At 37.1% G+C, this 17,418-nt stretch overlaps 1 protein-coding gene across 3 annotated transcripts in view; it reads right to left on the reverse strand.

Moving 5' to 3' along the window:
- The window catches only part of ZNF704 (zinc finger protein 704), a 260,938-nt gene that overhangs the window by 183,405 nt on the left and 60,115 nt on the right, over positions 1-17,418 (reverse strand). For 2 of the 3 annotated variants that reach the window (XR_003038029.2, XM_025001516.2), the window contains exon 2: positions 17,174-17,415. Coding sequence is in view for 2 of the 3 variants with exons in the window: in XM_025001516.2 (XP_024857284.1) it covers positions 17,174-17,415 (242 nt within the window). In the remaining variant the exon portion in view is untranslated. Of the gene's footprint in view, positions 1-17,173; positions 17,416-17,418 lie in introns of those variants that run through there. The other variant, NM_001205753.1, reaches the window with a different exon arrangement.

Below are 17,418 nucleotides of genomic sequence, written 5' to 3' on the forward strand. Positions count from 1 at the left end.
TAAGGTTTTCTCAGGATATACGACCAGGAGTGGGATTGTAGGATCATAAAATAGCGCTCTATTTTTACTTTTTGAAGGAAACTCCATATTGCTCTCCATAGTGGCTGTATCAATCACATTCCCACCATTAGTGTAGGAGGGTTTCCTTTTCCCCACATTCTCTCCAGCAATTTATTATTTGTAGGCTTTTGATGATGGCCATTCTGACTGCTATAAGATGACACTGCATTTCAGTTTTGATCTGCATTTCTCTGATAATTCCTGATGTTGAGCATCTTTTCCTGTGGCACTTGGCCATGTTACCATACTGTTTTGATTACTGTAGCTTTGTAGTATAATTTGATATCAGGTTCATGATCCATCAGCTTTCTTTGTTCTCAAGATCATTTTGGTACTAAGGGTCTTTTGTGTTTCCATACAAGTTTTTTTATTTGTTCTAATTCTCTGAAAAATGTCATTAGTATTTTCATAGGGATTGTATTGAATCTGTAGATTGTCTTGGAAACTATGGTCATTTTAGCAATATTAATTCTTTCAATTCATGAATAATGTATATCTTTCCAATGCTTGTGTCTTCTTCAATGTCTTTCCTCAATATCTTTTAGTTTTCCAAGTACAAGTCTTTCACCTCCTTGGTTAGATTTATTCCTACATATTTTATTCCTCCTGATGCAATTATACATGGGATTTTTTTTCATTTCTCTTTTGACAGGTCATTGTTAGTGTATAGAAACAGAATAGATTTCTGAAACTTTGTTATTGAATTCATAAATTAGTTCTAATAGGTGTTTTTTTTTTAGTGTTGTCATTAAGTTTTTCTATATATAGTATTATGTCACCTGCAAACAGTGACAGTTTTACTTCTTTTACAATTCAAATTCCTCCCTTCTTTTTCTTCTCTGATTACTATGGCTAGGATTTCCAATACAATGGTGAATAAAAGTGGTTCAGAGTGGACATTCTTGTCTTGTTCCTGATCTCAAAGGAAATTCTTTCAGCGTCTCACCACTGAATATGATGTTGGTTGCAGGCTTGTCATGCTGTTGTTCTTCAGTCGCTCAGTTGTGTCTGACTCTTTGCGATGCCACGGACTGCAGCATGCCAGGCTTACCTGTCCTTCGCCATCTCCCGGAGTTTACTCAAACTCATGTCCATTGAGTCGTTTGTCATATATGGACTTTATTATGTTGAGGTATGTTTCCTAATACCCAGTTTGTTGAGAGTTTTTGATCATAAATGAATGTTGAACTCTGTAAAAATCTTTCTCTATATCTATGAATGACTTTTATTATTCAATTTGTTAATGTGGTGTGTCACACTGATTGACTGTGGATACTGAATCATTCTTGCATACCTAGGATAAATCCCACTTGATCATAAGCATGAAAAAGTGAAAGTGTTAGTCTCTCAATCGTGTCCAAGTCTTTTCAATCCCATGGACGAGCCAGGAGTAGCCAGGTTCCTGGAATTTTTTCAGGCAAGAATACTGGAGTGTGTAGCCATTTCCTTCTCCAGATGATCTTCCTGACCCAGGGATAGAAGGTGAGTCTCCTACATTGCAGACAGATTCTTTACTGTCTGAGTCACCAGGGAATGTAGTCTTGAATTTGGTTTGCTAATATGTTGAGGATTTAAGCCTTCCTCAGAAGGCAATGGCACCCCACTCCAGTACTCTTGCCTGGAGAATCCCACGGACAGAGGAGCCTGGTAGGCTGCAGTCCATGGGGTTGCTGGGAGTCGGACACGACTGAGTGACTTCATTTTCACTTTTCACTTTCATGCATTGGAGAAGGAAATGGCAACCCACTCCAGTGTTCTTGCCTAGAGAATCCCAGGGACGGGGGAGCCTGGTGGGCTGCCGTCTACGGGGTCCCACAGAGTCGGACACAACTGAAGCGACTTAGGAGCAGCAGCAGCAGCAGTGATCAATGCAAAGAAGTAGAGGAAAACAATAGAAGGGAAAGACTAGAGATCTCTTCAAGACAATTAGAGATACCAAGGGAACATTTCATGCAAAGATGAGCACGAAAAGGACAGAAATGGTATGGACCTAACAGAAGCAGAAGATTTTATGAAGAGGTGGCAAGAAGACACAGAAGAACTATCCAAAAAAGATCTTCATGACCCAGATAACCACCTAGAGCCAGACATCCTAGAATGTGAAGTCAAGTGGGCCTTAGGAAGCATCACTACGAACAAAGCTAATGGAGGTGATGGAATTCCAGTTTAGCTATTTCATATCCTAAAAGATGAGGTTATGAAAGGGCTGCACTCAATATGCCAGCAAATTTGGAAAACTCATCAGTGGCCATAGGACTGGAAAAGGTCAGTTTACATTCCAATCCCAAAGAAAGGCAAGACCAAAGAATGTTCCAACTACTGCACAATTGCACGCGACTTCACTTTCACTTTTTACTTTCATGAATTGGAAAAGGAAATGGCAACCTACTCCGGTATTCTTGCCTGGAGAATCCCAGGGACAGGGGAGCCTGGTGGGCTGCCATCTACGGGGTTGTACAGAGTCGGACACGACTGACACGACTTAGCAGCAGCAGCAGGAACACGCTAGCAAACTAATGCTCAAAATTCTCAAGCCAGACCTCAACAGTATGTGAACCAATAACTTCCAGATGTTCAAGCTTGATTTAGAAAAGGCAGAGGAACCAGAGATCAAATTGCCAACATCCATTGCATCATAGAAAAGGCAAGAGAGTTCTAGAAAAACATCTACTTCTGCTTTATTGACTATGCCAAAGTCTTTGATTGTGTGGATCACAACAAACTGTGAAAAATTCTTAGAGTTGGGAATACCAGACCACCTGACCTGCCTCCTGAGAAATCTGTATGCAGGTCAAGAAGCAACAGTTAGAACTGGACATGGAACAACAGACTTGTTCCAAATAGGGAAAGGAGTACGTCAAGGCTGTATATTGTCACCCTGCTTATTTAACTTATATGCAGAGTACATCATGCGAAATGCCAGGCTTGATAAAGCACAAGCTGGAATCCAGATTTCAGGGAGAAATAGCAATAACCTCAGATACGCAGATGGCACTATCCTTATGGCAGAAAGTGAAGAACTAAAGAGCCTCTTGATGAAAGTGAAAGAGGAGAGTAAAAAAGTTGGCTTAAAACTCAACACTCAGAAAACTAAGATCATGGCATCTGGTCCCATCAATTCATGGCAAATAGATGGGGGGAACAATGGAAACAGTGACAGACTTTATTTTCTTGGGCTCCAAAATCACTGCAGATGGTGACTGCAGCCATGAAATTAAGACATTTGCTCCTTGGAAGAAAACTTATGACCAACCTAGATAGCATATTAAAAAGCAGAGACATTACTTTGCCTACAAAGGTCCCTGTAGACAAAGTTATGGTTTTTCCAGTGGTCATGTATGGATGTGAGAGTTGGACTGTAAAGAAAGCTGAGCACCAAAGAACTGATGCTTTTGAACTGTGGTGTTGGAGAAGACTCTTGAGAGTTCCTTGGACTGCAAGGAGATCCAACCAGTCCATCCTAAAGGAAATCAATCCTGAATATTCATTGGAAGGATGGATGCTGAAGCTAAAACTCCAATACTTTGGCTACCTGATGTGAAGATCTAACTATTGGAAAAGACCCCGATGCTGGGAAAGATTGAAGGCAGGAGAAGGGGACAACAGAGGATGAGATGGTTGGATGGCATCACCGACTCGATGGATATGAGTTTGAGCAAGCTCCGGGAGTTGGTGCTGGACAGGTAAGCCTGGCATGCTGCAGTCCACCGGGTCACAAATAGTCAGACCCTACTGAGCGACTGAACTGAACTGAACTATTCATTTATTTTGAATAAATCAGGAACATTGGCCTATTTTCTTCTGGCGTCCTTGTCTGGTTTCGTATAAAGGTGACGCAGACTTTGTAGAATGAGTTCTGAAGCATTTCTTCTCCTTAATTTTTTAAAGAATAGTTTAAGAAGGATAGATGCTAACTCTTTAAATATTTGGTAGCGTTCACCTATGAAACCACTCGGTTCTGGACTTTCATTTGCTGGGATTTTTAAAATCACTGACTCAATTTAATTACTGGTAATCATTCTGCTCATATTTTATATTTCCTACTGATTCAATCCTGGGAAACTAAGTTTTTAGGAATTTATCCACATCTTCTAGTTCATCCATTTTGTTCACAGTAATCTCTTATGATCCTTCGGATTTATGTAGTGACAGCTGTAACTTCTTTTTCATTCTTTATTATGTGGGCCCTTTCTCATTTTTTTCTTGATGAGTCTGACCAAAGGTTTATCAATTTTCTTTATCTTGTCAAAGAATCAGCTCTTAGTTTCATTGACCTTTTCTATTTTTTATTTTTCAGCCTCTATTTCATCCATTTCTACTTCAGTCTTTAGGATTTCTTTCCTTCTACTAACTTTGGGTTTTGTTTATATTTTTCTAGTTCCTACAGCTGTAAGATTAGAGTGTTTCTTTGAGATTTCCCACAGGTCGGTTTGTATCACTATAAATTTCCCTTAGAACTCCTTTTGCTGCCTCCCACAGATTATAGATTGTTATGTATCCATTTTCATTACACTTTCAAATCCTCCTTGATTTCTTCTATGGCCCATTGGTTGTTTAGTAGCATACTGTAAACATGTATAAAAGCTTTCACGTGTTTGTGTTTTTGCAGTTTTTTCCTCACAGTTGATTTCTAGTCTCATGCTGCTATGGTTGAAAGAGATGCTTAATACGGTGTCAAAGTTCTCAGATTTACTGAGACTTGTTTTTGTGGTCTATCCTAGGAAAAAAAAGTGTGTTTTTCAAATAATGAGAAAGAAAGCTTACTTAATTCTATACAGGATAGACCCTGGTACAGCATACTACACTTTAAGAGGACACTCAATAAACTTCTAAGTGGTTATCCAAACAGTTGACTCTTGAACAATGCAGGTTTGGGGCACCAACCTCTGTGCAGTTGAAAATTCATGTATAACATTATAGTCAGCCATCAATATGTGTGGTTCCACATTTATGGATTCAACCAACCACCAATTGTGTAGTACTTTAGTACAGATTTATTGAAAAAAAAAAAAAAAATCCGTGTATAAGGGTACCCATGCACTTCAAGCCCATGCTATGTTGTTTAAGGTTAACTGTAATTGATTTTAATAAAAGTTCTCCAATAGGAAATGAACCAATGTTTTCAGAGTAGAAAGTGTGAGCAACAGAATGAGCTTCCTTAGCTTATAAATATATCAGCTCTGCTTAATGGTCTTTTTGTTTTTATAGAAAAATGTTGAAGCATAAAAAGTGTAAAGACATATATAATATACCACTGATATACCGAGGAGCACGATGACCTTTTTGCATATTCATCACTTAGTTACAAAAAACTATTGACGATTTAGCTTAGCAAACTAACACTTTGAAATCTTGAGTTGAATATATTCATATTTTTGAAATGGGTTTTTACTTCTTTTTAACCTTAGGAGATTGCTGAGTCTTCTAGCTTTGAAGGAGATAATAAAGACCCAAACCTTCTTGGTTTCTATTATCCAGTCTGATTATATCTATGGAAAGCACAGCCTGTTTCACAAGATTTGGACAGTGTTCAGAGAAGGGAAACTCCCTGGCTAGCTCGAGAGAAGCTGAGACACAGCCAGAAAGTAAACCTTCCAAGGGGAAGAAGCACGGACAGTGCCTGGCCCTGGACACATGGGAGAAGGTCAAAGGACTCCCTAAAGATCAAAGAGTAGCAGAACCCCAAATTCCTCCCTCCTAACCACCAGTTCTATTTTCAAAAATACTTTAATATAGAAATATGCTCAAGAACTTTCTTATTCCTTAAAATTATATTTTGATCTGAAAGTGACAGCAGATTTGTTTTTTATTTATTTTGTTTAAATTGACTACAGAGAAAGGGACAGTTATTAATTGAATGTGAAGATAAATTTGAGACAACATGTTGGTGGAAAATCACAAAAATTCATTACTTCTCAAGTTGGTAGCAGTTTCTCTGCAAATGCAAATGTTAATTTTCACTCTGTGTCATTATCTGTAGATATGTGGAAAATATGACTGCATAGTTTACTCATTAGGGATGAATCAAAACGGACAAATAAAGCTTGTTTCAGCTCTGAAAAATAAACATGTGGGGGAACTGTATTCTTAAATACAGCTTTCCCCAACCTTTTCAGGGGGGGAACAGCTTTCTGCTTTCTGTGAAGATTACAAAGCACAATACAGGCGAAATGCCATGCTCCCCATGCCTCTAAGCCTCCTTACAAATGTGGTGCAGCTGTCTGGCACTTTCGCCAGTGATAGCTCTGTGTGATCATTAACACTACCTGCTTAGTATTTGTGAAATTACATTGTATGTGCAAAGAATTGAGGTGATATTTTGAAACCCACATGGTTAATGTATTTACCAATTAGTGGTTAGAGAGCATGGTTTTTCCAAAAACAGTTCACAATTACCAGTATTTAAGATTCAAAGTTGTGTTTTATTCAGTGGCTTTTGCACAACTTGGTACAGTGGTCACATTCAAGTAACCTCAAAGATTAGAGTTATCCTGATGAAATCAATCCCAGGGAACAAAAATGCCAAGTTTGAAGCTCCAAGACTTTGGCCACCTGATGTGAAAATCTGACTCATTGTAAAAGACCTTGATGCTGGGAAAGACTGAGAGCAGGAGGAGAAGGGGGCAACAGAGGATGAGACGGTTGGATGGCATCACTTATTCAAAGGTTATGAGTTTGAGCAAACTCTGGGAGATGGTGAAGGACAGGGAAGCCTGACGTGCAGCAGTCCATAGGTTTACAAAGGGCTGGACACGACTTAGCAACTGAACAACAATGTGATTTGATGAAATCTCATATTCTGAAGATGAAAGCCACATTTTATTTATTTTCTACTACATGGTCACAAATTGGATATACAAAATAGCAGATAACCTTATGATATGCTATTCTTAGAAAGGGGCAGAGAAATTAGGCAAATCTATCAAGTGACTGAAACTTATTTAGGAAAGTGGCTGAAAGTGATGATTTAGGAAAGGGGAGTGCACGCACTCCATTAAAGAAGCAAATGTTTGTCAAATCTGGTCAAAACAAACCCTGAACTGGGGAGAGTCATCAAAATCTTTTCATCATTTAGAGATTAAACTCTATGAGCAGCTCTTGCCCCAAGAAAAGCCAATATGTGAATATCAAGATGTGGAGAAATGATAGTTATGTTAAAATAAAATAAACTAGCAAGCACGTCTAGTAATGTGTTTACATTATGATTGTGCTTTGACTGCTTCAGTTGGCCTATATACTATTCTTCATAAATACATTTATTATTCATATAACTTTTGCTCAGAGAGTGCAGGCCTTTGTTACTATAGTTTTATTGTTAAAGGTAATTTGGATTTAACATGTTTAAAACCAAACCCCTTCCCTCCATCCAATCTATTTTCTCTTGTATTACTTCTGAATTACTTTTTTATTTAAACAGCATCACCAACCACTTTATCCATCCAGATATGCACAACACAGTTTCTGGAACCATCCCGAGTACTTACTTAAGCTTCCCATCTGCTGTATTCCCCCAAGTTCTGTAGAGTCTGCACTTCACACTCTTGAACATAGCCCTCTGCTGTGATGCTTCTGTCCTAGTTAAAGGTTTCACAATGATCTCTTTCAGATTTCTACATCTGCCTCTTATTCTTTCTGCCTTCAGTGTCAGAGCTTACACAGATGTCCTCCCTACCTTCTCATCTCCACAGGTACCTGGTGACTTTTCTGAAATGTCAATCCATCACTTGAATAACTTAACAGATAAAAATCAAATTCTGAAAGTATTTCAAGTCAAGGCTAACTCTCCAGCCTAACCCCTTAGCCCTCTTCCACCCAGAAATCTATATATAGGAGGGGAAAAAACATAGGTCAATATTTAAAAGAAGAATCAATAATAGCTTTAAGCTAGAAACAAAGTAAACCATTTGTCCTTTGGAGTCATTCTAAAAAATTATATATTTGTTGTATTTTCTACTTTACCAGTAGTATGTTTTCATTAACTATTTTGTTACTATATTTAAAAAATCATAAGAAATGCAGTAAGTGTGACAACCCAGGTCCAAGCCTAAAGTCTTGACTTGGCCTGTTAGAACTGGTAACAGCTGCTACATAGGGAATGTCAGAGTATCTGGTAACAACTAAAGAGCCATTTTCAAACTCTGGAAATGAAGCTGCTTTCATATTTTAAAAAAAGCCAGAACTGTGGCTATATCAACTTAACCTTTCTTTTATTTGGATGGAATTTAAATATTCTCATAGCAATTATAATAATACAAAAACATTAGTTGTTCACAACTGGAAAGGAAGAGACATACTTGGATCTGTGCTGCAGATTGTTTTTCTAACTAAATATTCCCTGATCCACAGACGCTGAAATGTCTCTCTCCTTACATGGGCTATTCCTTCGTCCCTTACTAACCCTTAAGAAACACTGCGGTAGAAGGCTGCTGCTCCACTGCATCTCTGTGAGTGAGGCATTTTCTTCATGTGTGTCGGAGCAAGAAAAAAAGAGATATCCCCTGTCTTGGGGATAAATGATAAGCTGGACTGAAAGGTATAATAACCAATGTTTTACTCTGAACATGCACTGTCCAATAGTCCTCACAACCTCTGTAGCTACTGATTGTTTGAAATGTGCCCAGTCCAAACTGAGAGGTGGTGTAACAGTAAAATATACGTTGAATTTTTTAGACTTAATATGCAAAAAAGAATGTAAAATATCTCACGGTTGTTTAGTTGCTAAGTCATGTCCAACTATTTGTAACTCCATGGACTGTACTTTTGTTCATGGAATTTTCCAGGCAAGAATACTGGAGTGGGAAATAAAATATTTGTTTCACCAGGGGATCTTCCTGACCCAGGGATTGAACTCGTGTCTCCTGCACTGGCAGGCAGATTCTTTATTGCTGAGCCACCAGGGAAGCAACACTGTATATTGATTAAAGGGAAATAATGATATTTGGGATATGTTGAGTTAAATAATATGTAGTATTGAAATTATTTTCACCTATTTCTTTATCCTGCTTTTAATGTAACTATTAGAAATTTTAAATATGTAGCTCATATTTTACATATGCTCAAATTTTACATATGTAACTCATATGAAAACTCTATTATACAATGCTGCTCAGACACAATTTGTTTTAAATAAATGACCAACATCTTGTTTAATTATTATTTGCCTTTCTGTAATTAGAACAGAATACAGAATTTATATTGGCAGGAGGAAGTAGGGAGTGGGAGGTAGTGGGAATCCAATTGTTTCTACTCCCTCATTGTTTAAATTTTGAACAGAAGTAGGGAGGGACAAAAAAAAGATGTGTAAAATCTAAACATAAACCGATTCTTCAGAGGCAACCAGTGGCATCAGAAAAGCAGAATAATGGCACTCTTAAGCATTCTGGAATATTCCCCTATACCCAACCTGTGCAACAAAGTCAGTGATCCACTTAGTACAACAAAGCTACCGGTCCACCAAAAGCTTTGGGTGTTAAATTTTCTCCATTTTGCTGCTAGAAATGATTTACACAAAGAGCATTTATTAATTATCTAAGAACTTCCTGGAGGTGATGCCTGCAGATGCTTGAATGTCACACTTCTTAAAAAATGAAGTACAGTTGATTTACAATACTGTGTTACTTTCATATGTTCAGCACAGTGATTCCTTTTTTTTTTTTTGCATGATAGGTTATTAAGAAATACAATAATCTTATAATTAATCTTATAATCTTGGGTATAATTCCCTGAGCCATACAGTAAATCCTTGTTGTGTATCTGTTTTATATACAGTAGTTTTTATCTGTTAATCCCATACCCCTAATTTTTCCTTCCTCTCCACTCTCCCCTTTGATAACCATACATTTATTTTCTATGTCTGTGAATCCATTCCTTGTTTGTATAGATTCATTTGTATCATTTTTTAGATTCTACATATAAATGATATCATATAATTGTGTCTTTCTCTGTCTGACTTATTTCCATAAGCAAAATACTCTCTGGGTTACTCTTCCAGTATTTTACTCAGCACTGCCCAACTGATACAAACAGCATATCCTTCATTAATAGCAAAGTGACTTAAATTACTTATTATTTTAAAAATCCACATTAATATGCAAAATTCAAAATTCACAATGAAGTTATAAACAGGTGGCACATTCTAATTTGGCACTAATGTGGTACTTATGATAAAGAGATATAAAACAAAATGATTGTAAATGAGTGAAAAGACTGTGATGTTGGGAAAGACCAGGGCAAGAAGAGATGGGGGACAACGGAGGATGAGATGATTGAATGGTATCACTGACTCAGTGGACATGAGTTTGAACAAACTCTGGGAGAAAGTGGAGGATAGGGAAACCTGGCGTGCTGCAGTCCATGGGGTTGCAAAGTGTCAGATATGACTTAGCAACTTAGCAACAACAAACGCCATATTTAAAATCAACACAAAAAGTGTGTAAAGTTGTCTCTTACACATACATAATCTGAGCCAAACTTATATCACAAAAGACAAACTTTTCTAAGTTATCACTAAGAAAATATTGCCAGTCAATGTTATCAGAGTCAGTACAGGAAAGAGAACCACTGTTTTAGAACTACTGGTTCCTGACTCACCTTATTAACAACTTTCATCATTTCATAGGCTATTATGAGAATAGAGTTGTAGCATATGTGCATTTAGATCACAGAAATTCAACTATAAGCATTTGGCAGGAAGAGAGAACCTAAAAAAAATAACACAACAGACAGAAGTCCCACCATTCGGTTCAATAAAATTTTGTGTAGGAAGGGAGAGAATAATTGTCTTTTTTTCAATCGGTTTCTGATCTCAAGTCTTTAATGGAGGGTGCTGGTCTCACAGGTGATCAAAGACACTGTAAATAATTTGTTTCTACTTAATCTTGATTTATTTGTTGACTTTAAATCCCCGGCAAGATGTGACTTGATGGTGTCCTGATGGTACAATGTGTTTCTTTAAGTCCTGATGTCAATTATGTGGGTTCCTAGCAACTTCCTGTCTCTGTCCTCTATCCACATTACTGAATTTGTGCTTTGGGAAGATCATTTTGGCTGTTGTGTAAGAAACAGACAGACTGCAGCAAGAAAACAGGAACAACAGTTATTTGCTGACCTGAATTACTGAAAGGATAGGAAGGGATGCAAGTGGATAAAGGTTTCCTGGAAAAGCTGGTCTTAAAAGCTACTTTGTAGAGATTGCTTTGGTTCTTAACAATTATATAGCATTAGTCTTTCTCCAACATAGGTAGGTACATTTATATTGCCCTCCCAAGATATGTTGTTAAAATTGGACATATTCAATGTTCAATGAGATTCTTCGAGACCTGTAACAGATTCCTTCTTTTCAGTAGTTTCATACTGGTTACAGAGCTTGTGACCAGAAATGTTTTTAATACATTTAAACATTAAACATTTGCTCCAGAAACTGCTAGGCGTCTGGTGATTCAGAAACGATGATAGCAATCTTGCCTTATCTCTCACTTCATTCCAGGTTAGACATAAAATACTTTTCTATCAGTCATACACAGGACATGAAAGACAAAGAAGAAAATGTGGGGAACACCACTGAGAATGACGGTCCAAATTAGTTCACAATTTTCCATGTACACATAAGATATTGCTTGTAGCTCAGGTCCTTCCCTGACTTTGAACTTAAAGGTTAACAAGCTTCTGAAGTTCTTTTTAAATGATACAATTCCCAGAGAGGCATTCTATAAGGAGAAGATGACTTCATTTTACCCAGCAAGTGATATATCTGACATCACTATATTTTAAAACCCTGCAAAACAAACAGGGCCGTATGCCTCAATTTTTTTTCCAACAGCAAACTAACAATCTGGAGTATTCTAATAAACTGCTGTTAGGTCTAGGAATATTTGGGGCCAAAATTTTCTTTTTTTCCCTAGTTATAACTAGTTTGCTAATAGATTTCTTTAGCTTTAGAGTTATAATTAGAAGACAGTTACTACTTTGCATAATCACATTGTAATTGTTATTTGGGTGAAATCCAACCAACTTAAGCATCAGTACTTCCAAAAAAACAATGTCTGGCAAAAAGAGAACAACAAATGCCATGCTCTAATGGGTCCAGGTTATCTAATAATGTTTGCCTAATGGTTTAGTGTTGTTTTTTAAGAGGCTCAACAGCAAGTGACATTAGAAATCAATGTATTTTAAGGCATCACAGTTATAACTGGAAATAAGTTAATGTTCTCTGATAAACACTAATGATGATAGTTAGAAACAAAAATTCACGTGGGGTCAGAAACCTAGCCGCCTTCGGTCTGTCATTTGTTAAATTTATGTTCCAGCGGCTGAATTTACTTCTAGTGCCTGGAGAATTTCCAAACACACACATCTCTTGCTTCAAAAGCGAAGAAGCTCAGTTGTAGGCCCCAGTTCTATAGAATGAATGAACACACTATGTTTCTAGCTGCCCACTCTCCTATCCACTTTTTAAGTTGATTATTCAGCCTTCCCAGAAACTTTATAACTCTTTCAGGAAATTTCATCCTTTGTTCAATCAGCGAGCCCTTTGCTATTGCTTACAACCAACAAACCTCGCATCTACTTCAAAAATACACATGAGTCTTCCCACTTCATGTCAGCTGTCACTACTCTAGTGCAAAGTCCCATGACATCTCTTCTGTACTAAAGCAGTAGCTTCCTGACTAGTCTCGCTGAATCCATTCTTGTCCCTCTCCAACCCAATCTATGCATGCTAAGTTACTTCAGTTGTGTCCGACTCTGTGACTCCATGGACTGTATAGCCCACCAGGCTCCTCTGTCCTTGGGATTCTGCAGGCAAGGATACTAGAGTGGGTTGCCATGTCCTCCTCCAGGGGATCTTCCCAATCCAGGGATCAAACCTGCGTCTCTTATGTCTCCTGCATTGGCAGGCGGGTTCTTAATTACTAGCCCACCTGGGAACCTAATCTATATGTAATGTGATCTAATGATCTAACACCTAAATACAAAAGTAGCATTAACCATTCTTCTCCATAAAATTCTTATCAACCTAAATATATACTTTAAAAATCATTACCACAATCAATATAGCTCAACATGATTTGGCTCCTGCCTGCCTCTCCAACCTCATCTCCGGCCGCTCTCCCCAATTCTCTGTGCTTTAGCCACACAGGCCTTCCCTCTTACCTTAGGGTTTTCATGCATATTCTCCCCTCCCTAGAACACCTTCCTCCCTAGTCAATCAAACTCTTCCTCATTCTTTAGGTGTCAGCTAAAATGTAGTTTCCTTAAAGAGAGCTTTCCTTATGCTTCAATATAAGTCTTCTTACTTATGAACCTCATAGTGTCCTGTACGTTTAATAGATTGAATGTCCTGGACATTATAAATTATATAATTTATAATTATATATTTATATTTGTATTGTTTAGAATATCTCTCTCCTCAATTCTATGAGAGCAGGAAATATATCTAATGTACTCTACCTTGTATTTCAGTATCTGGTACATAAAAATCCACGTAACTAATAAATATGTTGAATAAAGAAATGCATATTACTCAGTGAAAGAAGCCAGTCTGAAAAGGCTGCATAGTACATTATTCCAACTACAGACATTCTGAAAAAGACATAACTATGGACACAGTAAAAAGATGACTGGTTTCCAGGAGTTCAGGGAAGGGAAGGCATCAATAAGCAGAGTATGGAGTATATTTTAGGCAACAAAAAAATAAATACTCTGTATGATACTAAACATGTCCTTATACTTTAATGCACAACACAAACATGCACAGAAGTAAAATTTAGGACAAAAATAATGACAGATGGAAGGGTGTGATGTGTGTGGGGACACAGGGTATGTGAGAAATCTCTGTAACTTTCTTTCAATCTTGGAACCTAGAACAGCTATGAAAAAGAATAAAAGCTTTTAAAAATAAGGTATTGAGCAAATCCCCCCCCCAAAAATGAAATAGAATACATAACTTTATAATCAAGCTAAATGAATTAAACAAAAGGTAGGAAAAAAGAAAACATAGTAAAGCATGGTTTAAAAAAATTAAGATGCAAAATTATCAGTAATCACAATGAATCAGATATCAGTAATTATAATGAATGTAATGAGTTAAATATCCTATTTTAAGAATATGCTCTATATTTCTGTGTTCTGGATTGTTTTCCCAACTACAAATAATAAGATGAAAAATATATCTCTTTACTTTTAAAAAATAAACCTAATTATAATAATCCAATTTTAAAAAAGAAATAACTGAACAAAATTTGGGAAGTGCATATAAAGAAGTGATTTCCCAGGTGGCTCGGAGGTAAAGAATCCACCTGCTGATGCGAGATGTCGGTTCAGTCCCTGGGTCAGAAAGATCTCCTAGAGAAGGAAATGGCAACCCACTGCAGTATTCTTGCCAGGGAAATGCTATGGACAGAGGAGGCTGGCAAGCTGTAGTCTATGGGGTCACAAGAATTGGACACAATTTAGAGACTAAATAACAACAATATAAAGAAGTGCTTCAAAGGAGTCATAGCATATAACTTACAGTTGTAAAGAAGAAAAGTCTATAGTTAACAATCTAAAACTCTATCCTAAGAAACTAGAAAAAGAGGAGGAATTTAAACTCAAAATAAGTAGAAAGAAAGAAATAATAAAAAATAAATCAGTGAAATAGAGAATGGACTAACAACAAAGTCAATATATGCAAAAGCTGGCTCTTTGAGAATAGCCAAAGTGGTAAACTGCTAGTCAGACTGGTTAAAAAATAGATAACACACTGACCAACATCAGAAATGAGAGAGGGAACATTACTGTAGATTCTCAACATTTTTTTAAAAGGCAATATTATGAACAGCTACATGCTGTTTAACAATTTTACATGTCATGGATAAATTCTTTGAAAGACACATATTACCAAAATTGACTCAAAAACAAATGTGAAACCTGAATAGCACTACAGTTGACCCTGGAACAATGTGAGGGTTAATCGGCATATAACTTACAGTCGGCCCTCGGTATCCATGATCCCTCCACATCTGCAGATTCAGCCGAGGACCATGTAGTGCTATAGCATCTACCATTGAAAAAGATCTGCATTTAAGTGAACTTGTACAGCTCAAACCTGTGTTGTTCAAGGGTGAACTGTATACAAATCTTATAAATTGAATCTGTAATTAAAAAAACACTTCCATAAAGAAAACTCCAGGTCCATTTGGCTTTACCAGTAGACCTACCTTTTAAGGAAAAAAATACCACAAAACAAATTCAGAAAACAAAGAGGAGGGAACACTTCCTAAACCATTTTATGAGGCCATCATTAAATTGATATCAGAACCACACGACAAGATCCAAGAAAATAGAATGATAGGTCAATGGGTGGAAATAAATGAATCCTTAACAGATTTTTAGCATAAATTATGAATTCCAGGTCTCTTAACATATAAAATGGTCTAATGAAAATTTTCCATAGAGTAAGTTCTATAGAATTGCAAGTTGGCACCAAACTATGTGACAGTGGGAAGTCTAATTCTTGTCCTGAAAGCTTAGGAAAAAAACAAAACCATAACTCTTCACATTCAAATTACATGCCATTCATTTTACCTGTGAGTCAACCAAATAACAGATACGAATTGAAGGGCTTATCAGGTTCAGATCATGATAAGACATTTCATAGTGAACTCCCAGTTAAAGGAATTAATCCTAAACAATTTAGCATGTACTTTATATGAAAAAATTAGACAAACAAATAATTCCAAGTAGTTAAGCAGAGGTAATGAACATATGAAAAGTTTCAATTAAAAGTTAAGAGAAAGAAAGAGGCCTATAAATTTACAAAGTCTGACAAATTTGGTATCAGAATAGAAAAATACGTAGTTTTTTAAGAGAAGATACTTTTGATTTCATGTAAAAATAAATTAAATTCTAATTACAGGCAGTGAATAGGTAGAAAAAGAATATTTATTCCTTTTCCAAAGATACTATTTTCCTAGTTAGCTGTCAGAAACCACTTGCACAAATGCAGACCTTCTCCAACAACTGCTTATGAAGTTTCATTATAGATGGTTTTTGGTAACAAAATATATTTCATGTATTAAAAATTAGCAAGCTTTCATGCTACAGCATTTCCTTTCTTTTCTCCACTCAACAAATATTTACTGAGCCCTTAATATATAATTAAACATGGTCCTAGTGCAGGAATGCAGCATAAACAAGATGGACTAAAATCACAGCCGACATGGAACTTACTTTCTAGCTGAGATACATGAGAGGCCAGAAAATAAGTTAAGTTCTAGCATGTATCTTCCACTACTGTTCCACTGTAACGCTGCTACAATATTATCCTCTGATTCAGTGCTGTTGGATGCAGTTTAAGTAGAATTACAATGTGATAAAAGCCTTTTGATATTGCAGATAAGCCCTCTTGGCCCAATTCTAAGCTAGATCTGTCTTAAAAGGATTATCATGATATAAACCAGGGATCACCAAACTTTTCCTGTAATGAGTCACATATAAATATTTTAGGCTCCACAGGCCACCTACGATCTATACTCCATATTCTTCATTTTTTAACCCTTTAAAAATGTAAATTTATTCTTATCTGGCATGGAATTCTCCAGGCCAGAATACTGGAGTGGGTAGCCATCCCTTCTCCAGGGGATCTTCCCAACCCAGGGATCAAACTCAGGTCTCCTGCATTGCAGGTGGATTCTTTACCAGCTGAGCCACCAGGGCAGCCCTCTTATCTGACAGGCCAAACAAAAACAGGCCAGGGGCCAAATCTAATCTGCAGCCACAGCTCTCCAACTCCTGACCAAAAGATCTGAATATCCTTGCTTGTAAGTGGCTATGCTCAGTCCTACACTTTGTATTTCTTTTAATTTTTTTTATATTTCTTCTCTTGCTATTTGTTGTTTATTTGCCAAAATCTAATAAAACATTCTTTTCTAGAGCTACAGTAGTTCGACTGCTACAGCCTCAAAGTCAGCTCTGAAGAGCAGAACCACCTGCTCCATTTCACACAAGCAACAGAAAGATGTTCTCAGCAGAAAAACCTTCTACGTCTGTGTACTTTAGAGAATACAGCACAGACAGTACCTGCTCTCCACTGACTTCCTGGGGCAGACATATACAAGGTCTAATGGTCCCTTACCTTGCTGGAGGAACATCAATATTGGAAGAAACAACTTTTCGTTTTTGCTCAAGGAGACAGATGGAACGAGTGTTTTCTTTTTCATGGTCAAGTGCTCGGTTAGCTTTTTTGGTGTCTGCTGTTTTCACATCTTCCTCCATGGCCAAAGGAAACAAGTGTTGATGGGACATTTTTTTACTAGAGTCACGTTTTAAGTCCTCTGTTTGAAATGTGAAGGTCATTTCCCGCTTAATGCTTCCCACCTG

The sequence above is a fragment of the Bos taurus genome, chromosome 14, assembly GCF_002263795.3.
Source record: "Bos taurus isolate L1 Dominette 01449 registration number 42190680 breed Hereford chromosome 14, ARS-UCD2.0, whole genome shotgun sequence".
Classification (NCBI taxonomy): Eukaryota; Metazoa; Chordata; class Mammalia; order Artiodactyla; family Bovidae; genus Bos; species Bos taurus.